The sequence below is a fragment of the Fragaria vesca genome, linkage group LG6 (genome assembly GCF_000184155.1).
Source record: "Fragaria vesca subsp. vesca linkage group LG6, FraVesHawaii_1.0, whole genome shotgun sequence".
NCBI lineage: Eukaryota > Viridiplantae > Streptophyta > Magnoliopsida > Rosales > Rosaceae > Fragaria > Fragaria vesca.
Window position 1 is genome coordinate 2,853,232 of NC_020496.1, and position 21,761 is coordinate 2,874,992.

The window sequence follows — 21,761 nt, forward strand, 5'->3', positions numbered from 1 at the left end:
GTTTGTAGATTATACTTGAAGGTCGACCCTGCAAATTAGGCTACCCCATCTACTCGATCTCTTATCTCTCTATTTCGTTCGCAATCGGGTTGGTGACATTGTTTACAGGCTTTAGGGTTCATATGGATACCATAATTTGAGGTGACAATAGAAATAAATCATAATTTATACCGTCTATCTCTACGTCGAACCGGTCTTAATATATCAATACATTTATGTACCATAGACGAACCAATCATAGCTTTCATGGTTCAAGGGCCAAAAATTCTTGCCTTTGGAACCTTACAATCAGAGCAATCTTAATGCTAGAGCAAAAAGGGTCACGCCAAAACCCCTCAAGCAAAAACATTGAAAGAGTATGATACTCAAATGCTTCATACTTCTATGGTAAGAAGTTCTTCTCCAAAAAAAAAAAAGTTCTTCTCCATAGAGATGACCTTTCTCCAAGGCAACCAATGCATCACGAACTAGTACAGTAGTACTTAAGTGGTTCCCCCTCTCGAATAATATAGTTGTCCTCGTTATATATCAATCACCCATATAAGATACTCAAAAAATGCTTCCAACACTTCTTTGTTCATCCATATCTTGAAGTAATGGCACCTATATAGCATGTAGAAACATCATTATACTTCATCCATGGGAGCTCAATGTGAAGATAACGAATGGTAAAGCCACATCTAGATTGGGGTTAAGACTAAGAAACAGAACAAAAGGACCTACAAATCATCTCCACATTCTTGCAATGACAACTACTATTTCTATAACACTTGCAGGAACCTATAGATAATGAAAAATGAAAATGAAAGATCAAATAATAGTTCTGTTTCGGTCACTTTTTTAAATCTTAGATTGCAAGACCTACCATATAGGAGTGCGATATTTCTGCGGACATTTTTGAGACTGTCAAAAGTACTAGGTTTGCATATTCCAAGCAAGCAGCAACGCAACATCTCTTATCGAATAGAAAATAAATACCAAAACGCTCCAAGTACCTAAAGGACCAACAAGGTGATTAACATTCAAATACATAAATAGTTGAAAATTAACTCCAAATAACATTAATAACTTCAGATGCAAACGAATCCTTAAGTCTACTAATGATTGAGATCAGTTTCTAAGGTTATACAGAATACTGATGATTAGCATGGCCTCATCTCACACTTGAATAATGATGCATGATTCTTTAGGTTTCTGTATAGTTCAGGATGGTTATGTTCTGATGTATCGAGGAACTTTAAAAAACAAGCACAAATCCAACCATACATTGATTACTCAACACTAATACAAGCAAATTTGTGGAGCAGGTAAAACACATTAACATGAAGATTGGAACTCGCTATAAGATAGCCAATTTTTGCCTAATCCCTTGCACTTCATATCCTCGTTGTTAATAGGACTGTACAAAATCAACAGATCCAGGACAGCGAATTCAATAGGAAGATATGACTGTAGATCGAGGATATCTTTTGTTTTTTGCCATTTTCTCCTTGGTCTATGATCTGATTGATCTCCAACGACCATGGTACACGCACCATTAAGTTCAGTATACTAAACAAGAAATAACAACAGATATTAGAGGTTAATCAACCTTTTTTCTGCTGTATGCATGGACATATAGTAATATCTATGAAATTGCCATGTGCCAAAGAAGAGAGCTTTTTCATAAAAACAGAATCAAGATATACATTGGCCGACTTGAATTAGTCGAATCTAGTTCTCTTAGGAGAGAGATTATTCAGATTGAGTTTCAAGACAGTTAGCAGTATATCAATGGTTAAGTAGCAAAAGCTGGAATTGGAGGAAAGGATGAGAAGCAGAAACAGATATAGCAAATGAAGATACAGAAACTCCCTTTAAATCAAATCCGAGACATAAAACTACATGTAATATCAGGTAAGGCAGTAAGCCACAATGTATTTTATAGACTAATTTTGTTGTACTTTGAATGTTTTATCCACAAGTAGGGGCATGTTGTATAAATCCACCAATATGATTTCCTTGTGGACTATTAGTTAGTTACTTTGCTACTGGCATACATTAACAGCAAGTCCAACAGTCACTTGTTTTAAAGATAAGTGCTTAATTTCAGAAGCCTCGCTACAAATCAGAAAAAAATTATAGATAAAGTAGCTTTAGATAATGCTGCCATATTGTAACTGTGTGATCATAAGAGGAGACTTACATGCCATGTGAGATTTTGTTGCTGATGTTCACTAAGCTGTGGCTTTTTTCTGTAAATAAATCTCTGGAAAATAAGACCCTCAGGCTCTGAGATTGGGATAGTAAAATATCTAGAGCCTATGGTTGTTAAAACCCTGAAGTGTGAAATGACCAGCAATCGCCTGGTGACTTCGTCGAATATCAATATCTAGCTTCTCTGCATCAAGCTGCCCACTGCATGTCAGTTCTCCAGTCATACAATCAGGCCAAGCAAGTGAGCAATAATTTAAAGAGACAATTGTTTTATCAGTATCTCAAGTATCAAAGGCAGAATTTTATCAGTCCTAACTACTGTGACATCCCAAGTAGTTCACATAGTGTAATCTAAGAACGCGAGTTCAGCAGCTTCATGTCTAACAATTTTCTCCTCCAAATCTGGGAAAGATGTAAGCCAGATATGGCAACAGATTTCATATATTGTTTATACATTCAGTAGTTTCACACCATGAACTTTTCTAACATGTTCTACAAAAGTAATGCCAGTATAAAGGTATAGACACAGGTCAGAGTTTAATCATTAAACTAACTTCTAAAATAGCAAGATGCCAACCAGAAACTTTCCATAGAGTAGTTGATCATCCAGTTTTCACTAAATCACTATAAAATTTCTTCCACCCAGTTCCACCCCTAGCCCCTGCATGATACCGGCGCCAGGTTTTCTGTAAACAAGAAGTTGCCAAATGTTCTCGCCTCATTGGTTGATTTTGAGGTGAAAGCTCCATGCTAAAATGCCACCAGTATTTAGAGACAACACTCTGCAAGTCATTAGCCCTGATAGCAAATGCTTCAAGTTTTCTTTGGGACTTAACAGTTCTGGTCGAGATAGGTAACTCTGAAAAGGAAGCAAAACTAAATGCCCAATTAAGAAGTTCTTCCCCGTAGAAATCACCTTTCTCAAGGCATCCAACGCCTGGCGAACTACTACTTCTTCCACCACCAATATTAGTTGCATAGGTCCATGCAATGCCTTGTGTGATGAATATCATTTTCTCAAGTGGTTCCCCCTGCCGGATAACATAACTGTCCTCGGCATATATCACCGGTTTAAGGTGCTCACAAATTGCCTTCAACACTTGTTCATCCATATGTTTAAGCATTGAAACCTAGCAGTAGAAAATTATATAAAAATGAATAAAGTGTAAAATCATCATTGTGCAAACCTTTGAAGAACTAAGGCTACATTTGGATAACAGATTTGAAACTTACGGAGTTTCATTTGCACTGACCTTATATATTTGGTGGAAACAATTTACAGAAAAGTTAAATCTCGTTTAAAATCCATATACACCGATTAAAGCACTCACGAATAATATAAAAGATGGAACCTATATAGAAGAACATTATCATGTTTAAATATATTGGTTATATGAGACTGCTAATCAAATCAAGGGTTTTAATCTATTTTATATGCACTTTTCTTGAGATACAGAGGAATTAACTTACTTTTCTCAATGAAGCCAAGCGGAGAAGTCGCATAATATGTCTTTTATGTTTCAAGGGAAGAATAGAAAGGATATTCTCCACATGAACATCTTTGTTTTCTTCAAGCTTCTGTTGTACATTATCCATTATTCCCATCTTCAGATCTTTAGGAAGACCATTTTTATGTAACCACAAATCAATTTCTGGATTTATGATTTGCATCTTCCGTCTGAATCTAAGATTGTCTGATCTTTTTGCTTCCAACTCCACATATGTCTATTTCCATAACAATTACATTAATCAGTTCATTAAATCCTGAAATAAATCAATATAATATATTATACAATATGGCGTCGTTTGTTGCAGTATTGAGCCAAACACTGCTTTAATCTTTCATTCCGACTTATCAACAGGTAATAGCGTATTACCGACAACAACAAAAACAATAAAACTTTATATGTTAAACTTTGTATATATTTTGATTTGTTGTTCACCATTTGTAAGAAATGCAGCTGTTTAAGTCATTGCATTATATCATGTTCTCAAAATCACTAAACCTAGTATGAGGAAATGAAGTTGAAAACGATTAATTTATGCTTGTTCTCATCAGTCTTATGCTGTGATATTTATTTAAAGATTTTGATGGCAGAAGCTTTCCCCTGCACTATATATATGATGCACCCCTACTCATAGACCACCCCTACCCAAAATAAATTTATATGAGCATCCATTTGAAGAGAACAAAAGAAGTTATGTAAATGTCACCACTAACCTGCAAATTTGCATTGAGGTAGATCAAAAATAGTAGCATGCCACTTATAGAAATCAAAACCGTAAAGAGGTTTTCCAGTGCATAGGGACTTGGCTCAAGGTTTTGACCAAATGAACTGCAGTATTGAGATGGAGCAATATATTAGATGCAAACTAAAGTTATAGGTTCTATAAGCTCAAAGTTAAAAACAAAAATAAATCCATCATGTGCAGCTTTTCCTTATGTTTCCAGTATGAAAGATCCAAGTTTTATTACAGTTATTTGTGCAAACCTCAAATTTCGCAGTCCCCACCAGAAACATTGCAGCAACTTTTGTGGAAAATCTGTTGACTCCAACATACCAGACTGAAGAGCATCAAGAAATATGCCAAAATCAAAGACTGTGGCATCTGGTGGGTTTTTAGGGCAAAAGTCATTTATGCGTGTCACATTTCTGAACACATTGTTGTCACAACTAAAAGTACTGGGCTCACATCCGCTTTGACCTCGACAAGCATATACCCAGCAAGCTGTCTCTCGTTGAATAGCAAAGAAGTACCAAATTGCTCCAAGTACCTAAAGCACGTACCAAGGTAATTAAGGACATAAGTTCTTTGAAATTTTGAAATTATGAAAGAGAAATAAACTCAAGTGGTGACAGAAAGCCTTAAAATTTATCAAGGAAGATAACTGTGGCAGATCCCAAGGATTCAAAGATAAGAGTAGCACTTCCTCACCTTACAATTTAAAAGAATAATACATGATTTTCAGGTTCACACAAATATTCTTTAAGGATAATTTATGTTGGCTGATGAATCAAGAACCTAAACTTTCAAAGGCAAATCCAACCAAACATTCATGATTCAACAACACAGACTTATAGCAAATTTTGTGGTGCAGTCAAATTAAGATAGGAAGGAACTTACATGACCAGCAAGGAAGAAGGGAAAAAAATTGAACACGCCTTTAATCCATAATCCTATTCCACTCTCTATGCTAGGAGCTTTGCCTGACATGTAGATTCGAAGAACCCGTGGCACATATTGGAACAGAACAAGAGAGTTCAGGAATATCCTTGTGATCGAAGGTTTTGAGGCCCTCACTTTTGAAAAGAACATGAGAATCACTACCTGCAGTCAATCTGATTGTCATACTGAACAATATCAAACCTGTCATTATTCTGATGTATACATATGCTGCATTTAGTGAATGGCAGTTTCATTTAGTAGCAACTTGCAGCTCTTAATAGTGAACTAATAATATCCTAAGGGGTATATGATAACAGATACAGATTAAGTACTTTGATAATGGTTTGAGTCAAGAAAGCTTTCTGTTACCTGTGGAAGGGGAAGAACAGCTAAAATGTCGATTAGAATATATGACAGCGAAATCCTCTTGGCTAATGCCAGAGCATCCTTTACTGATTTCTCTCCTTTCAAAGGAAATGTCTCTTCAGTGATTGAAATCCACGAGGCTGCAAATGTCTTGGCAGTAAGTCTACTACAAATTTGCAAAATAATGTCCACTATATAAAACAGATCTGTTACTGATCTTGAGACAAGAGATACTTTCTTCAACTTTGAATCGAATCCCAGGCACTTCATATCATCTTTGAGGATAGGAATGTACAAAAACAAAGGATCCGATAAGACTGCAACTACACACGCTATTACAAATATCTTATTCCACATTGGAAGGAATGTCCCCTCCGGATCAAGAAGGTCCTTTGTTATAGGCAATTTTTTCATTGATTTATCATTCAGCGTAGAATCCCCCGCCACTAATCCCCAGTATTCTGGTATACTAACAAACACAACAACAACAAAAAAGGTAAATGAGTTTACTCTGTCCAGAAATATGATACAAGTGTTTCTTTACAAGGAACATACATGTACTGAATGCCCTCTTAATCTTATCAAAGTCAAACACTTGTTTGGTGAAAAACTGAATCAAGATGGGCTCTACAGCCATTAATAAAATCCCAGAAATGTTCACTATGATGTTTACCATAAATGCATATGGTGATTCTCATTCTTCAACACAACACTATCACACAGACACTAAAGAATGCTGTTGAGGGATAAAGAAACTAACTTGATGACAAATGAGTCATTGTTGCGAAAGCCCTCCATAATCCAAGCTTGACAACACCACAAAAATAATATTGCTCCTGCAAAAATGGAGACCAGGGAAGTTAGTGAAAGAGCAACAGTAGTTCTGAAACCAATCCAAGTTTGAAGCTCCAGTCCCACTAACCTGAAACTGAGGTGAGGAATCTGATTCACTTGGGAGAGAAAAGATTAAACTAGATCGACGTTTATTACTGGATGATCTAATTTAAAAGAGAGGAGAGGGATTTACAGAAAAGGAAAGGTAGCAGAAACACCAGTTTCTTAAGATATTTTACACAGCAGTAGCCATAAGGGCAGATTATAAAAGAATAGATCCGACCAAGTTTGATACTTTGATTAACGGCTGGACTAATTATAGCTTCCTAGCTAGATACTTTGTCTACAATAATACTACTCCACGTCCAGGTAAAGTTACCTCCTCACATGTCAAAAAAACAAATATCTAAAACTGTAGAAAACCATACACAAGAAAACAAAAAGAAAAACATACGGTTTGCAGGAGAGACATCACAGTAAAGTACTATAAAAAAAATCACAAAAAACTGACCTTGAGCAAGAGCTGGTGGACCTTTTGAGAATGGCTAATGCAAACCTAGTTGTGCTGGATTGATGCTTGAATGCTTGATGATAGCATTTGTGGGGTTAGGAACTGGTATTTGGACAATGACTTTGCCTTGGAATTGGATTTGAGGTTTGCCTATTCTGTGTACCTATGTTATTGCATTGTCCATTGTCCATTGTCTATTGTCCACCGTCAATCAATTCCATTGCTAAAGTCATCGGCAAAATACGAAGCTTCCTTGAGCCGGAGGACTACCCTACGCACCGGTGGGCGGTGGATAAGGTCCCAAGTTCAAAGCATTTGTTCTTGGCATATAGATGAAAAATCTTGAGAAGAATTAAATTTATTTACTTACTGGAGACTTGGAATTTAAGGCAATGACAACAGATACGTGTACACAAAGTCGAAGAAATGGTGCCAGTCTTTATCAGAAGTTCAGTCTTAATCACTAAAGGGACTATTTTTCAGTAGAAAAAAATGAGAAACTAAAATCCCGAAAAACAAATGTATGGTTGTGAAAGAAGTCAAATAAATTTCTAAACTGGGGCAAATGGCCACAGAACTTCTGCCAAACAAGGAAATGAAGTGGCATCATTTGGTCGAAAATCATGAAAAGCTCTATATACATATCTCCTTTTATGATATCTTTGTCGCACACCATCATGGAGGGCTTAGATACAGAATGAATGTCTTGGTATGTAGCAAGCTAAAGGTAAACTTGCTAAATTTATACAAATATCTGGGAGTAGCAAAGGAAGAATGGAAAAGATCTGAGTGTACAAAAGGGATCATTCACCAAATTGGAAAAGGCATGATGACCCGTGTGAAAGTGAATCTGCTTCACTGCTTCAGAAGGCTGTAGTACTAAGCAGCTTTCTCGATTGCTTCAATACATTCCAAAATGGTGGCCTTGTTTGACATTGCTGCTATCAGGGCTTCATGCATTGCCTTGTCGTTTTTTATGAGGGAGCCAGCAAATAGAACCTGTAGTATATACTCCAGCATCAGAACATCCAAAAAGGATTTTAAATTATTCAAACAAGATCTTCTACTTGGACTTTTGATCTTCCCTCACCATGTCATAAGTTATTTTTTAACTTTTTTTTTTCCAGCCTTTTCTAACATGACAAATTGACAAGTGATAAGTGAAGATTAAAAATGACGATTAGTATCTAGATATAATTTAAAGCTTAATTGAAAAGATTAGGACTTCTCTCTACCTTGATAGCGAACTACGAGCAAATAGAATGCCTTTCAGGAGTATCAGTACCGTTACATAATGTGAATGCATGTGATGTAACAAAAAAAATTGCAGTTCCAAATGGAATAATAGGTAGCAAAGCAAGTTTGCCGCCCAGTGACACAATATCAACCCCCTCCTCTGATGGAATAGGTAGCAAAGCAAGTTTGCCCCCCCCCCCCCCTCCCAGTCAGACTGGTTAGGATGGGGATAGGTTTCTTTAATAATATGTGGAAGTGGGGAAGAGGCTAGAATGATCTTTTGAGGTAGGGAGTGGGATATGTTTCTCTTGGGTCATAGATTAGAGGTCCTTACAAGTTAATGTGCAATTTATTAGACACCTAATGTCTGTTTGGACAGATAAAACATGAATATAAAAGGGTTATGTCAAATAATATAACATGATCGAACATGTAGGAAAAAAACAAAAGTAGTTATCTCTACTTCCCCATAAAGAAACACTCATAAAGAAACACTAATTAATAACTCAGTTGAGCATAGAGGAACTTACAGCCCATCTAGTAAGATTTTGTTGCTGATCTTTGCTAATCTGTGGCTTGCTTCTGTTGATAAATCTCTGGGAGATAAAATTAAGGTGTCTGAGATTGAGATGAAACAATATTAGGAAAACAATGAACACCAGGAAAACAGTGACTATAAACCTGAAGGGTGAAAAGATCAGCGGATTGCCCAATCACTTTGTCATACTTCAGACCTTCTGCTGCGAGTCCAGCCATTGCTACCACAGCCAACCTAAAAAGGGTATGTTAGTTTGATTTCTCCCAACCAGTCATGAATTGACATGAAATCTGTTAATTAATAATGCCTCAATAACGGAGTTCAACTATGTAGGCATTGCAGTGTATCAATGATAGCGTGGAGCAAAATTAACATTGGAAATGAACTTGATACAATAGACTATTGTTTCTCCCAAGCCAAATCAGATAATGAAAACACTGATTTAGAGTTTTAGACTAATAGATGTACAGAGAAAAGATGCACTATTCTGAAGTAACACATTGCTCATATTTAAAAACTGGAATAAAAAATCTCACACAAACACAAATAAGTGTAACTAGTGAAGCAAAATGCTAAATTATAGTAGCTGTAAGTATGATGTAGGTACCTGTCTAGTTCCTTTGCATCAAGCTGCCCACTGTATATCAGCTTTTCCAGCCTTTGATCAATGAGATTGACATGCTCTTTCCCAATATCTAGAGAATAACCCAGAATAGGAAGACCAAGCAAATATGCAACTATGCAAAGAGATAATCATTTTATCAGAATCTAAGTAAGCAGCCACATCTATTAGTCATAGACCAAATCAAGTATATCATGTGTTTCAAGGAATTACCTAAAAAATGAGCAGCTTCATGACTGGCAATTCTCTCCTGGTAATCTGGGAAAAATGATGAAAAGCTAGATATGGCTGCTTGAAGAAGCCTGAAAATGCAGATAGAGTTTAACTTTTCATGCAAGGAAATACAAATTTGATGATAACTTGTAAAGTAAACAAAAGGTAAAAGTTAATAACTTGTTAAGATAGTTTAGCATACTTTAGAATATATCAAGGCATATAACGCTTACCCAGGGGAAGTGCTTCCCACACCCAAAACTACTAGAGAGATGCTCCCAACCAAATATGGCACAAAAAAGCCCCAATCCTACAAGGACAGCATGTTGCAAAGTTCCAAACACAAGATGTCAGAAAAGCCAAAACCTTTGGAAAAGAAAATGGTGATTATCTATAAACAGTGGAAAAAGAACTTTTGGTCTATAATGTATAAATTCATATAGTATACGTAGATCTAACAGCTCAGTAAAAAAATAAAAAATAATGGTGTGTGTGTGTGTGTGTGTGTGAAAGAATCCAAGGTTAAGCCTTTACCCTTACACTGCAGTTTAACAATATCAGGCAATTATCAGGATAACAGACATAACATGATCCTTCCCAATTGTCAGTTCCATTTTAACTACATTCAGATTTGAATTTCTACATTCTCAAGGAAGCTAAATTTCTTGGTCCTCAGAGGAAATTTTGACCTGCTATGGTTCTAAACTTACAAGATGGCCCAGAATACCCTGTGCTGGTCGGCAGCACTACAGTTTCTACAAACTTGGGTACTCATGAATCAGCTAGCAAGTACCTTACATAACTTAAGAGTCCATCAATGCTATATAGCCAAACCTATTCAGTATATGCTCAAAGTATGATACCAGTAGTGCATGAGCACATAAAAGTTTTGTCTTCAAAATGCAACTAATAATATGTCAGAGGTGATGATGCATTGTGGCAATAAAGTACAAAAACTAACTTCCTATCTCTTTCTCAAGATCAGCAAAAAAGCACTCTGTAACAAATCTCACATTGTTGCACAAAAGTGACCAAAAATTTGCTATCATGTAGATGGATGAAAGCTCACTATCTCAACTATACACTGCTACCAGTAAATAATGGTATCACATCACATCGTATAGGAACATGAATTTCCTCCCAATCATAATGTTGAAGATACGCAGTCTGTAATTTATATGTGCACTTACAGAGAAAATGAGATATAGTCAAATTACCCCTGGAAGCTGGCCAGCAAGAAGACCTATGAATCCGGTTGTTCCCACAACGGTGAAAAGAAATGCTGCCTGTTTCACTGAAAGATATTCAAAAAGTATATTGAAGCAATGCCTTAACATAGCATATAGACACAAGTAGTTGGAATGAGCAAGGCCCTTATCATTCTCATCATTTTTAAAAACATTTTCAATTCACTGAAAGTTATAGCTAACAAGAAGGAATGGTAGAGAAATTACAATTGTTGCTAATAATTTAAATCCAAATCAAAATTGGTATGGATAATTTCATATGATTTAGGCACATTCGGTATGCAAGTAGCAGAAACAAACCACCAGTACCATTAGCGTACTTACATCATTTCTGACGCTTGGAACTGCAAGAGTTTCGGCATTCTTAATTCCAAGAGTTGTCAGTTCCCGAATAGATGTCTAGTGAGAAGAGATATTGAAACTTGAAAGAGTCAACCAATGTATCTAGCAACGAAAACAATTATCTCAATAATAATCAAACACATTGCAACAGAAGAAGAAGAAGATGATGATGATGATGATGATGATGATGCTAATATTTGGGGTAGCACATTTCCCACAACTTGTGATGGAGACTGACCGTACGCCGAGAGACATAGGGCTGAGAACTCCATTTCTTAGCCCAACCAGCTTCCTTGAGCTGATCCAGTGCCTCTTTAACCGCACCGCTATCTTTCTGCAGCAAATACTCACTTATTTAAATTCGATCCTTCCAGAAAAAACCCTTCCGTATCTCAAAATAACAACTAGTCTGGCAAATTCGATCAATCGATCAACATTGATTTGAAGTAAGCAGGACCTTTTCGATGGCGGATTGGAGGGTTGTGAGGTCGACGCCGGGAGCAGCAGAGGAAGCAGAAGCAGAAGAAGCAGCGCCGAGTCGCCATTTGGGACAATGTTGATGGGCAACACCGGAGGGTGGATTAGAGAGAGAGACCATGGTGAAGGTGGCCATGGCTCTTCCGGTTTAGGACTTTGGAAATGAAGAAGAAGAGGCTTTTGAGGGTCGCTGGTTTTTATTTAAGGCTCCGTTTGGGTTTTGCTCATACAGTTGCAAAGATAAGGTTTTGGCGCCACGAGTTTGTGTGTAATGATCCGGTGCGGTGCAAGTGTTTTTGTTTCTGTGCAGCTGGATAATTGGAACGTTCCACATGCAATGCAAAGGGGCAAGAATGGGCAAGAAAGAAAGAGAAGAAAAATTTAAAAATTTAATTGTTGACAGTGGGATTTGAACCCACGCCCTTTCGGACCAGAACCTTAATCTGGCGCCTTAGACCAACTCGGCCATATCAACTTTAATGTCTACAAATGTTTTTTATATCCTCATTGTTTCTCTGGAAATCTGGTCTCAGTGAAAAACCTGTAGTGTTCTCTTTGAAACTAGTTTAGTATTTGAACAATCTTTTTTCGGTTAAATGAACGGCATGGATACATATACGTACATCCTCTTGCCAACACCAACAAAGGACAAGTTAAAAGACATGGTATGCTAGCATCACTCTAATTCAAATATAAGCTTGCTTATTTAATTTTATTTATTTATTGGAATGTCTGGGAGATAATATGCTTATCTAGAGCTGATACCATCATAACATGGGAATGTGGGATTCAAACATATAAATAGTACATACATTCTAACATTCAGCGTTTCACTCTAAATAAAGGGCGGAGGCCAGGCAACCAGATTGTAAAGAGGCCTAACCTTGGTTTTGCAGATTCTCAAAGCTAGATACATTGTCACTCGAGTCATCAGGGCTGCTCAGGTGCAGGACACGATATACGGGATAAAACGAGACGAATGAATAACAGTCATTGAATTGTTAATAAGACAATCTCACGGACACGAAATTTAACTCTATATTATAGCGTCTGACGCCGCCTTACTGTTCTAAAGAACAGTGCAGTCTCGAGCGAGCTTGGGCTGCATCTCGCTTGAGTTTGGGCTTTTTTATTTCTGTACTTTTTCTTCCTATGCCCTTTCGCGACTCTTCTCGTCGTTACCATTATACCCCCAATAATCACATGCCCAATACCCACCCGACTGAAAATTTGATCCTTCTCTTCTTCCTCCCTCTTCTCAATCCATCATTGTAGCCTAAGTAATTAAAGTAACATGAACCAAGTTTTCTCTTGCCTAACATTTCCGAACATAACAACAGAGGAACATGATGTGGTTGCTTTTGCGGTATCCCTCTTCATAAAAGAGTTTTCTACCCTGACTAAGGACTAAACCTCAACCTCAAGTCCTCAACTTTGAATTCGGTTTCCATGAAAATTCGCACAACTTTTTAATCATCAATACGAAAATCATAACAGAGATTATGTCTTTCATACCAATAGGACTAGGCAAAAACCTAAATCTTCTAATGGATGGATTCAAGAAAATTATAGGAGGGCATGGATCAATGTTAAAATGAGGAAACAACAAGGCATAAGAGTCGAGCAAATCAGCTTTCTGCAACATTTGTGCTTTAATACATTTTTTCTTGAGTAAAATGATAATTTCATTCAAATTTCAATTGCCAAGACGGCACAGATACCTGAATTTCCTTACCAACAAAAGCAAGCTAGATGACGAGGTATGCTAGCACCACCTCATTGTACATTATGCTCACTAATGTAGAAAATAAAAGTCTAAAATAAAAGCCTCAATATATATAGCTTTAATACATTGTGGTTTTGCTATTACAAAATAGACTGACTATACTATTTTTAACATTGCATGTCAGTGATATTGCAATTAACCAAAGAATAAAGCCCTGCAGCATTCTAGTGTATAGCGAATAGAACTACTTTGCTGCGATGCCCTCTTAACATGAGCAACCACTCCTCATAATCCTATTACAAAGTCAAGGGAAATATCCTCGCCTCTTAGACTTTGCTGTTCATATCCAGGATTACTAGTATATCACATATACAACATCCTACTGGCTAATTCCTTTTAACTAAAATATCAGAATATATGGCTACTCTTGTTAAGAAATTAATAAAATGACTCAAGTTTATGATATATACTACTTTTTTTTTTTATCAAATCACGGTATCCCAAAGGCTTCCTATGCCCAAGGATTAATCCGCCGGCGCATGTGAAATGCTCCAACTATGGATTGCAGCATAATGCCTAGCCACTTTGCTTTCATGGGGATTCGAACTCCAGACCTGGGGGTTAGCCAGGACAGAGTTTTCCACCCCACTATCCTTAGAGCAAGTCCAACAGTTTCTTTATATTTTCTACATAACAGGAAAGTAAAACTCAAAATCTCTAAAAATTTTGTATACCAAATCCAACAGTTTCCCTGTTTTAAATATTCAAATATTTATTACAACAACAATCCTCATTTATTACAATATAATAATAAGTATAAAAATATAAAAGTTTATTTTTTAGAATAAATTATATTTTCTTTCTTATCTTTGAGCTTTGAAGAATATGGAACATTCAATTCTTCTTTCCCTAAATATTTTTAGGGAATCTGTAAATATAAGGAAGCAAAACTTCTCTTTCATCTCTTTCCCTATTTTAGAGAATGAGATAGGGAAGCTGTCGGAGATGACCCCATGTTTCCTAAAATAGAGAAAATCAAATAATTTAAGAAATATGTTGGACTTGCTCTTAGTGGTTTTGATATATACTACTTATTGAGGGCTGAAGTTGGCACATAACATTTCAGTCCGAGCTACCCTTCGGAGAACAGATAATACAAACTTACCATATTCTGAATCTCTTGATCCACCTTCCTGTACTCCAATGTAAAAAAGGGATATGTTTCTTTCCCTTTTGGACAACTTGCTTGTTTAGCTTGCAATCAAAATCAACATCGGCATCGCTCCTCAGCTTGGATTTTTCAGTTGATCGATATGATGAATCGTCATCAGCACCGTCGCCGTTACTGTCACCGTCTAGTTGACGTTCACGTTTCTGTTTTGCTATCCCTTCCAAAAGAATTTGGAGGCTATTTATAAAATTCTCCCTTTGTTCCTCAGGCAAGCTGTTGATGAGTTCCATGGTTTCGGGCTTAAAGTTATCGTAAGACATTTCGTTTAGTTTTCTTCGTGATTGACTGACTGTAGATTTCATTCAATCTAATCTAAAAGGTGGTCTTATATATAGGCATAATTAATCCATGCCATGACCTATTCAGACTAGAACTAGAAGTAACACATTATTTACTCCTTATAGACAAAGGATAAAAACTTCAATCCTAAATCAAACAGGATACAAACTTTACCACGCCATTACCACCCAACCCTCCGCTCCACCTGGTTCTCCTTTACCGAAACCCCAACCCACTAAAGGAGTGCAGTGATCAACGGGAGCGTTTATGTGTTGGCGGACCGGGTCGGGGCAGTTTACGACCCGAGAACCTCGGTTTGGGAGGGGGTGATGATGAATCTGGAGTGGAGTGTATAGAGATATATAGGTAAAAATGTTTGGATGGACCTATATAGAAAAAAATATTTCAAAATAGACTTATATATGTAATTGGTCCAGTTGAAAAATAGAAAATGGTTTGGTATGAATTGGAAGTTACTGCACTTTGTTGTAATCGAAAAAGAAGTTACTGCACTATGTAAGAATAAAACCGTGTACTGGCAGCCAAGTCAAAAGACCAAATGAAACTTGTACAGTTGTTCTTGTGTTACTAGGATTCCAGGTCAACTTGGAGTCGGATTTATGTGTAGGGTCCTTTCAGTCCTTTTATAAGCAGGAGGAACAGAACCAAACTTACATCTCAAACTCGACAACTGTATCCGTAGATCTCTGAACCAAATTACATCTCAAACTCAACAGCTTTATCCGTAGATCTCTGATCAGATACAAAGCCCGGAGTCCCCCGCCGGCGATGGAGATCCAAAAACAAAAGAGGGTTATCGATAACTACTACTTTCCCGAAGAAATCATAGACAAAATCCTGTTGAAGTTGCCCGTCAAAGACTTGATCAGATGCAGCGCCGTGTGCAAGCTATGGAACTTCCTCGTCAAAACCCCTACCTTCATTCAAACCCACCTCAACAATCAAACCACCGCCGGCGACGTTTCGGGGCTCCTCCTCCTCATCTCCTCCGAATCAAACGCTTTGCATTGGGATAACCCTGCATCTTTATTCGGTCAGTATTCGAAACTCCTGCATCCGATTGACAACAATAAGAATAGTTGTTGGACCAAAAATAGGGGTTCCAAAGTGGTCGGAACTTGTAATGGACTCGTATGCCTGGCTGTTTCCTCATCTTATATTGACCCCTGCCCTCCTGTTATTCTCTGGAATCCATCCATTAGAAAATTCGGGTTTCTGCCTAGTCCTAGTCGTGCCGTTAAGTGCTTCCTGAATGAAAGTTATAGTCTCTGCTATGATTCTCGTATCGGTGATTATAAGGTTGTGAGAATTTTCATGGAACCCGATCCTGAAGTTGAGGTTGAGGTTTGGTCCTTAGCCAGGGGTACCTGGAAGAGTCTTAGTAATGTTCCTCCCGATTTTTACCCTGATACATCTCGTAAGGTTTTTGTCAATGGTGCTTTTCACTGGGTTAATTACCCCCGGAGGAGAACGGAGCTGGAGGAGATGGAGGATTTTACTGCTTCCGTTGTGGCACTGGATATGGTTGATGAATCATTTCGCAATGTTGAGATTCCTCAAGCTTTTTGGGGAAACCGTCCCCGTCCACTCATGATTTCAAGGTACTATGGTGATGGGGATCAGTTCTGGCTTGCCTTATTTGATCCCCAGGGAGACTCTTGTTTTGACTTGTGGGTGATGAAAGAGTATGGCGTGGCCGAATCATGGACTAAATTATTCAATGTGCGTCTGCTAGGATCTCTGGAAGAAAAACCTTATTGTATCGAGCCACTTGGTCTAACAAAGAGTGGTCAGGTGGTGGTCAGGTATGATCGAAATGGAGAGTTCATTTCGTACAAGTTTTATGACCCTGAGGACAAACAGTTCAGAGATTTTGGAAATCAGGGGGATCACTACTACTACATGGATTCTTTCGTGGAGAGCCTTGTCTTACTTGGCCAAACCAATGTTTTTTCTTACTAAGGAGGGACTCAGAGGAATCAATTAGAGCTGCTTCTATCAATGTGGCTTGCTCTGCTTTCTGTTTGCACAAAAATATGCATCAGCCATTTGGTTTAACCAAAGAGTCATCAGGTTGTGGGTCTGATTGGTGATAGAAGCTCATATTGGTTCATCCTACTTCAAAATTCAGGGACATACCAATACTTCCATGGGCCCCTGGAACCCTTATTCCTTACCAAGTGGAAAACAGAATCAACAACAACAGATTGGTTGCATTGGTTTTAGTGGTTGCTTCTCCGTTTTATTAACATGAATAGGTACTTTCATCAATGCTGATTTGTGTATTCTTGTGGTTTCAATTACTGATATTTTTGAAATTCGCCTTCTGATTGATCTTTAATTGGTTTCTCTTTACTTGATGTTTGGTCTCAAGAGTCCCTTGCTTTTGCTGTAGTAACAAATACTTTTTAATTGGTATTATACTTGCTCACATCCAATATCAACCCATCATTGCAAATTCTGTAATCAATGTTTCAGTATTTATGCTAGGTATATACAGTAGGTACTTGAATGAAAGATAAAGAAAAGTAATCGGTTTTCCATGTTTAGGGAGAATAAGAGCATGATTGTGCTCGGTACATGACTTATATCCAATGGGTATGAGATCCACATTTTTGGTAAATGACATTGGTAATGATGATAGGAATGCATTTGGATGGGGGTTCTTGTGAATACGCAACTTTGCTGCCCATTCAACCTTTACATTTTGGATTGAACGTTTGGTTTATGGTTTCCTTTGGTTATGGCTCTGTTTTATGTTATGGCATCAACTTTATTGTTTTCTTGTTTTTTGTTTCTTTACATCTATTTGATAGAGTTGAAATACTGCAGCTATAAACTTTTGGGGTCAGTGTCTATGTTTCAAAATTAACTGCAGACCTGTAGTCTGAAGTTGTTGACTCGTTGGTGTTTCAGTTTTGGGTATTCTACGAAAGGAATAAAAGTATCTTTAAAAGCTAGAAAGAGAGATTTCAGTCTTATCGTCATTATGTGATTCCATCTCTGTTGAATTCAAAAACTGCATTCTCTCTTCTGCTGTTCATGACTAGAAAGCTATTGTAACTTTATTTTGGTAGTGAGGGAAATACCCGGTATCTCTTTTAGCTTCTTTCTCATATTTAGACATGCATGGACTTGTCGTCCATACCTGTGTTTCTGCCTATCTTGGAATAGTGACTTGAATTTTACTCTGCCTTTTGAGCTTTGGTTTCATAGTTTGAACAATCTGCCTTTTGCTATATACTCAAAATGATGCACACATATTTTTAAAGGTTAAAGAAAAGCACATATTTGTTAAGGTTAAAGAGAAGCAGTTGATTTCTCATGTAGGATAATTAAGAGCATGAATTCAGACTTGTTCCTTAATGAGTTATATAGCATTGCCAAAATAAGCAGAATAAATCCAATACCGCATGTTAGGGTTCAAAGATGGAGTGTTCTCTTTCGCTAGATGTGAATGTCTGGAAGAAATTGAGTTTGTTAGGATGAGTAAACACCTAAGACGAGCAGGTTATTTCGAACTACCTCTCCATATTTATCATGAAATTGCGCAGATCGAGAATGACAAATTCTTCTGGGCAAAAACATGAGAAATAAACAGTTCATTGGATGGCCTGGGAGAAAATCAGTAGCATGGGATTCAAACGTATGCATGCATTCAATGTTTTCACTCTTAGCTAAATAAGCCTTGGTTTTGCAAATTTCAAAGCTAGGTATCCTAAATTGCTAGGATAGGACTCCTATGGGATGGATTAGTGAGGACGGAGGCAAAGGTTTCTTGCAGATTTAACACATGGAGGTTTCACAACCTAATAACAAAGACGAAAGATGTACACGTGTGCTTTCAACAATCATATTCTTAAACCAAATCCAAAGCAATGCGCATTACAAATTTACAATATCAATTATATCATATATCCATCTCAACTCTTTTTAGAAGAGGATCCATCTCAACTCTTAACTTGGGGAAAAAGAGTATATAATCCAAACCAATTCGACACATCCAAAATGCACTAACGTAGCAAACCGTAGAGTGCATACAAAATGCGAAAATACTGCTCTGGATCATTTGTACATGGCCTGTCATTGTAGTTGTCATCCATTTCCACAGACAACCATCTAACCCCGAAGCAATTCTTCCCTAGTTCTTGGTGCTCTCTTCAATACGCTGAACACAGAGCGGTGTTTCCCAGTTTCCCAATATATGCCGATTGCGTCCCCTTGTTTCAACTGTCTTCTATCTACAAAATTCTGAATCCACGATGCTCTGAAAAAAATACCCGCCGCCTCACTCCTCAACTCCACCTCATGGTTGGATTGTGTGTCCGCATCATAAATTTGGACTATGGTCCTGTCATCATGATCCATTTCATGCTTGGCTTGCTCATTCAGGTTAGGGAGCACGTCCCGGTCCATCCATAGCTTCCGCAAGCACAGCCTGTGTATGATATCATGGTGCCCCAACGGCTTCTTCATGATCCACGGATCAAATGAACTGCACAGTGCCAATCGTGTGCAAACCTTGGCTTCAGTCTCGTCCGCCTCATCCTTCAGACTGTAAACCTTAAAGCCCATAAGATTCATACAAATCTTTCTCATCTTTAGGTATTCTTCGCTTGTATCAGCAGACACCCATGGCTCTCCAACCCATGGTCCACCCAATGTAAGCTCCAACGACAGTGGCGCTTGTTCTCCACCTGCCATCATAATCACTAGCTGCACTAAACAAAAAAATGGTTTTATTTCAACTCCCATTTTTCTAACCAAAAACTAAATAAATTTCAACTCCCATTTGAGCAACACAAATGGTAAAAACTACCAGTTATATGTACAGACTCCAAACCCCCAAGTGTAAAAGTTTTTCCTAGTATGCATTGTGCGAAGCACGCACTTTTAAAAGGACTTGAATTTGGAAATCATACGGTCTAAGGTTTACCGTGAAATGGTTTTGGGCTATGTAATCATTGATGATCATAAAAAAGAAAACGCAAACCACACTGTTCACATATATTACATGCTTAAAACAAATCACAAACAGTTGGATCAAAATGAGCTAAAACCCAGAATTTCGATCTACATTCATTTGTCCATAGCAGGACACATATTTTGTGATTTAACTATATCTATGACTTTACTTGCCAACCACAATATGCAATGACAGATCACGATTGAAATATGTTCTAAGTAGATAAAACATGAAACCTTCAATTAGTATAAGTGATAAAACAAAACACTGAAGGAACTAACCATCCAATCCATTTGTACATAATTAATTATTTGAATTAGTTTGAACGACTCATCCACATAAAACCACAGTTACTGCATAAAACGATACAGAAAAACCAATCAACAACTTAAAATTGAAACAAAAAGCTTTCACAAACAGTTATATCCGACGATTTCTACATAACTCAATCTTTTTGAAGAATCACAACACAGAAACCTTATAAAGCAAATAGATCATATAAGCATAAAAGTAATCTGAAAGCACAATATTTTATCAGAATGTCGATATATATTAAACTTCCTGAATTAATCGTATGGATAAGTTAACATGAATAATTAAGTTCGGGAAAAAAGCAGAAAAAAGGCAAAGGTGTTTTGTCCAATGCAAAATGTCATGACACAGCTTTCTTCAACGACTCCTTTAACTTAAAAGAAAACCAGCACGGATCTTTTTTTTTGGTGAAAAAGGAATTCATTAAAAAGGGCAAAGCCCAAAACATTACACAGGCCAGCAAACTGCAAAACCCAGAGAGAAGGAAGAAAAAAACTGAAGCCTTCATCTCAGATACTAAGAAAAGAGAATGCAGATGGACATCAGTAACAAAAAGGACATCAGCACAGGTCTTAAATCCACACAAAACAAGAATCTTGCATAATGCCACATGAATACATACAGCAGAATACCAGAAAGCCATCTTTTTTGTTAAACATCCACTATAAAGCATTAAGTCCATTCAAAGCAAATACAAATTGCTGAATATACATCAAAGATATCCAAAAGCTGTTATGTACTTTCTCAATCACACAGCACATAAAAGCAAGACAAAGTTTTACGAAAAAGCTAAGATCAAATTACTCACCAAAAACAAAAACAAAAAAAAATTGTTACTCCCTAAGACTGAAAAGGCGTGAGAGATACCTGGTCCTGCAGCGAAATTAAAATCTACTTTAAGATCAATAGTCCCCTATCCTGCTTCAATTAACAAACTCCCTGGATAAAAAATACAAACAAGACTGTCACAATTAGTAAGAAAAAATAGAAAGAAACACGGCCATTGTATGTAATTACGGTCACCCGGTTTCACCGTCGGTTTGATTTCCGGGAAAAAGAAACCGGAAAAGTAACGAGGACTGAAATTAGACTAAAGGTTCTACATTCTTGAAACTAAGAACAGAACAGTAGTTTTTAGGGTTTCTCACTAAAGACTAACTAAATCTACAGTAGTACGTAGATTAGAGAAAGAAGACGAATGACGATACCTTCCCGGCGATCGGAGACGGCGGGCCTTCGACGATGGACACGGCGGGGGTCCGGCAAACGCAGACGGCGGCGTGGCTCTGGATATTACGACGAAGTGTGGGAAACAAAATGAGAGATGTGAAAATTGGGGGCTAAAATTTACAAATAAGAGAGAGAGGGTGGGGTTGATATTGTGAGAAAAATTTAACGGCCGGTTTAACTAAGCGGGACAAGGATCGTGCTAACGTTTTTGGGGTTTTTTTTTTTTTTTTTTTTTAATTGTTTTTT

General features: G+C 37.4%; 4 protein-coding genes and 1 non-coding gene across 6 annotated transcripts; 1 reads left to right on the forward strand and 4 right to left on the reverse strand.

The window, feature by feature from the left end:
• Positions 1–2,598: 2,598 nt before the first annotated feature.
• Positions 2,599–6,367, reverse strand: LOC101296790 (cyclic nucleotide-gated ion channel 1-like). Its single transcript, XM_004304807.1, has 7 exons — positions 6,292–6,367; positions 5,734–6,191; positions 5,323–5,526; positions 4,689–4,972; positions 4,418–4,532; positions 3,667–3,921; positions 2,599–3,326 (listed from the first exon to the last, which is right to left on the reverse strand). The coding sequence occupies exons 1-7, from the start codon at positions 6,365–6,367 to the stop codon at positions 2,799–2,801; spliced, it is 1,920 nt and encodes a 639-aa protein (XP_004304855.1). The 3' UTR covers positions 2,599–2,798.
• Positions 6,368–7,889: 1,522 nt separating this feature from the next.
• LOC101297070 lies at positions 7,890–11,886 on the reverse strand. Its single transcript, XM_004304808.1, has 10 exons — positions 11,731–11,886; positions 11,512–11,607; positions 11,256–11,330; positions 10,902–10,970; positions 9,918–9,994; positions 9,685–9,773; positions 9,457–9,586; positions 8,993–9,083; positions 8,842–8,907; positions 7,890–8,074 (listed from the first exon to the last, which is right to left on the reverse strand). Exons 1-10 carry the CDS (start codon positions 11,884–11,886, stop codon positions 7,955–7,957), a joined length of 969 nt encoding a protein of 322 aa, XP_004304856.1. The 3' UTR covers positions 7,890–7,954.
• A 258-nt stretch (positions 11,887–12,144) lies between these two features.
• Positions 12,145–12,225, reverse strand: TRNAL-AAG. Its single transcript has one exon. It is a non-coding gene; the product is annotated as a tRNA-Leu (tRNA).
• Positions 12,226–15,775: 3,550 nt separating this feature from the next.
• LOC101297361 (F-box protein CPR30-like) lies at positions 15,776–16,969 on the forward strand. Its single transcript, XM_004304809.1, has one exon. The coding sequence runs from the start codon at positions 15,776–15,778 to the stop codon at positions 16,967–16,969; it is 1,194 nt and encodes a 397-aa protein (XP_004304857.1).
• Positions 16,970–18,784: 1,815 nt separating this feature from the next.
• On the reverse strand, positions 18,785–21,614 carry LOC101310526 (B3 domain-containing protein At2g33720-like). Of its 2 annotated transcripts, XM_004302181.1 has the most exons (3): positions 21,494–21,614; positions 21,153–21,224; positions 18,785–19,728 (listed from the first exon to the last, which is right to left on the reverse strand). In XM_004302181.1, exon 3 carries the CDS (start codon positions 19,712–19,714, stop codon positions 19,127–19,129), a length of 588 nt encoding a protein of 195 aa, XP_004302229.1. In that variant the 5' UTR covers positions 19,715–19,728; positions 21,153–21,224; positions 21,494–21,614; the 3' UTR covers positions 18,785–19,126. The 2 variants fall into 2 exon arrangements, with proteins under 2 accessions (XP_004302229.1, XP_004302230.1); XM_004302182.1 differs by lacking the exon at positions 21,494–21,614 and having other exon boundaries at positions 18,785–19,723; positions 21,153–21,226.
• Positions 21,615–21,761: the final 147 nt, after the last annotated feature.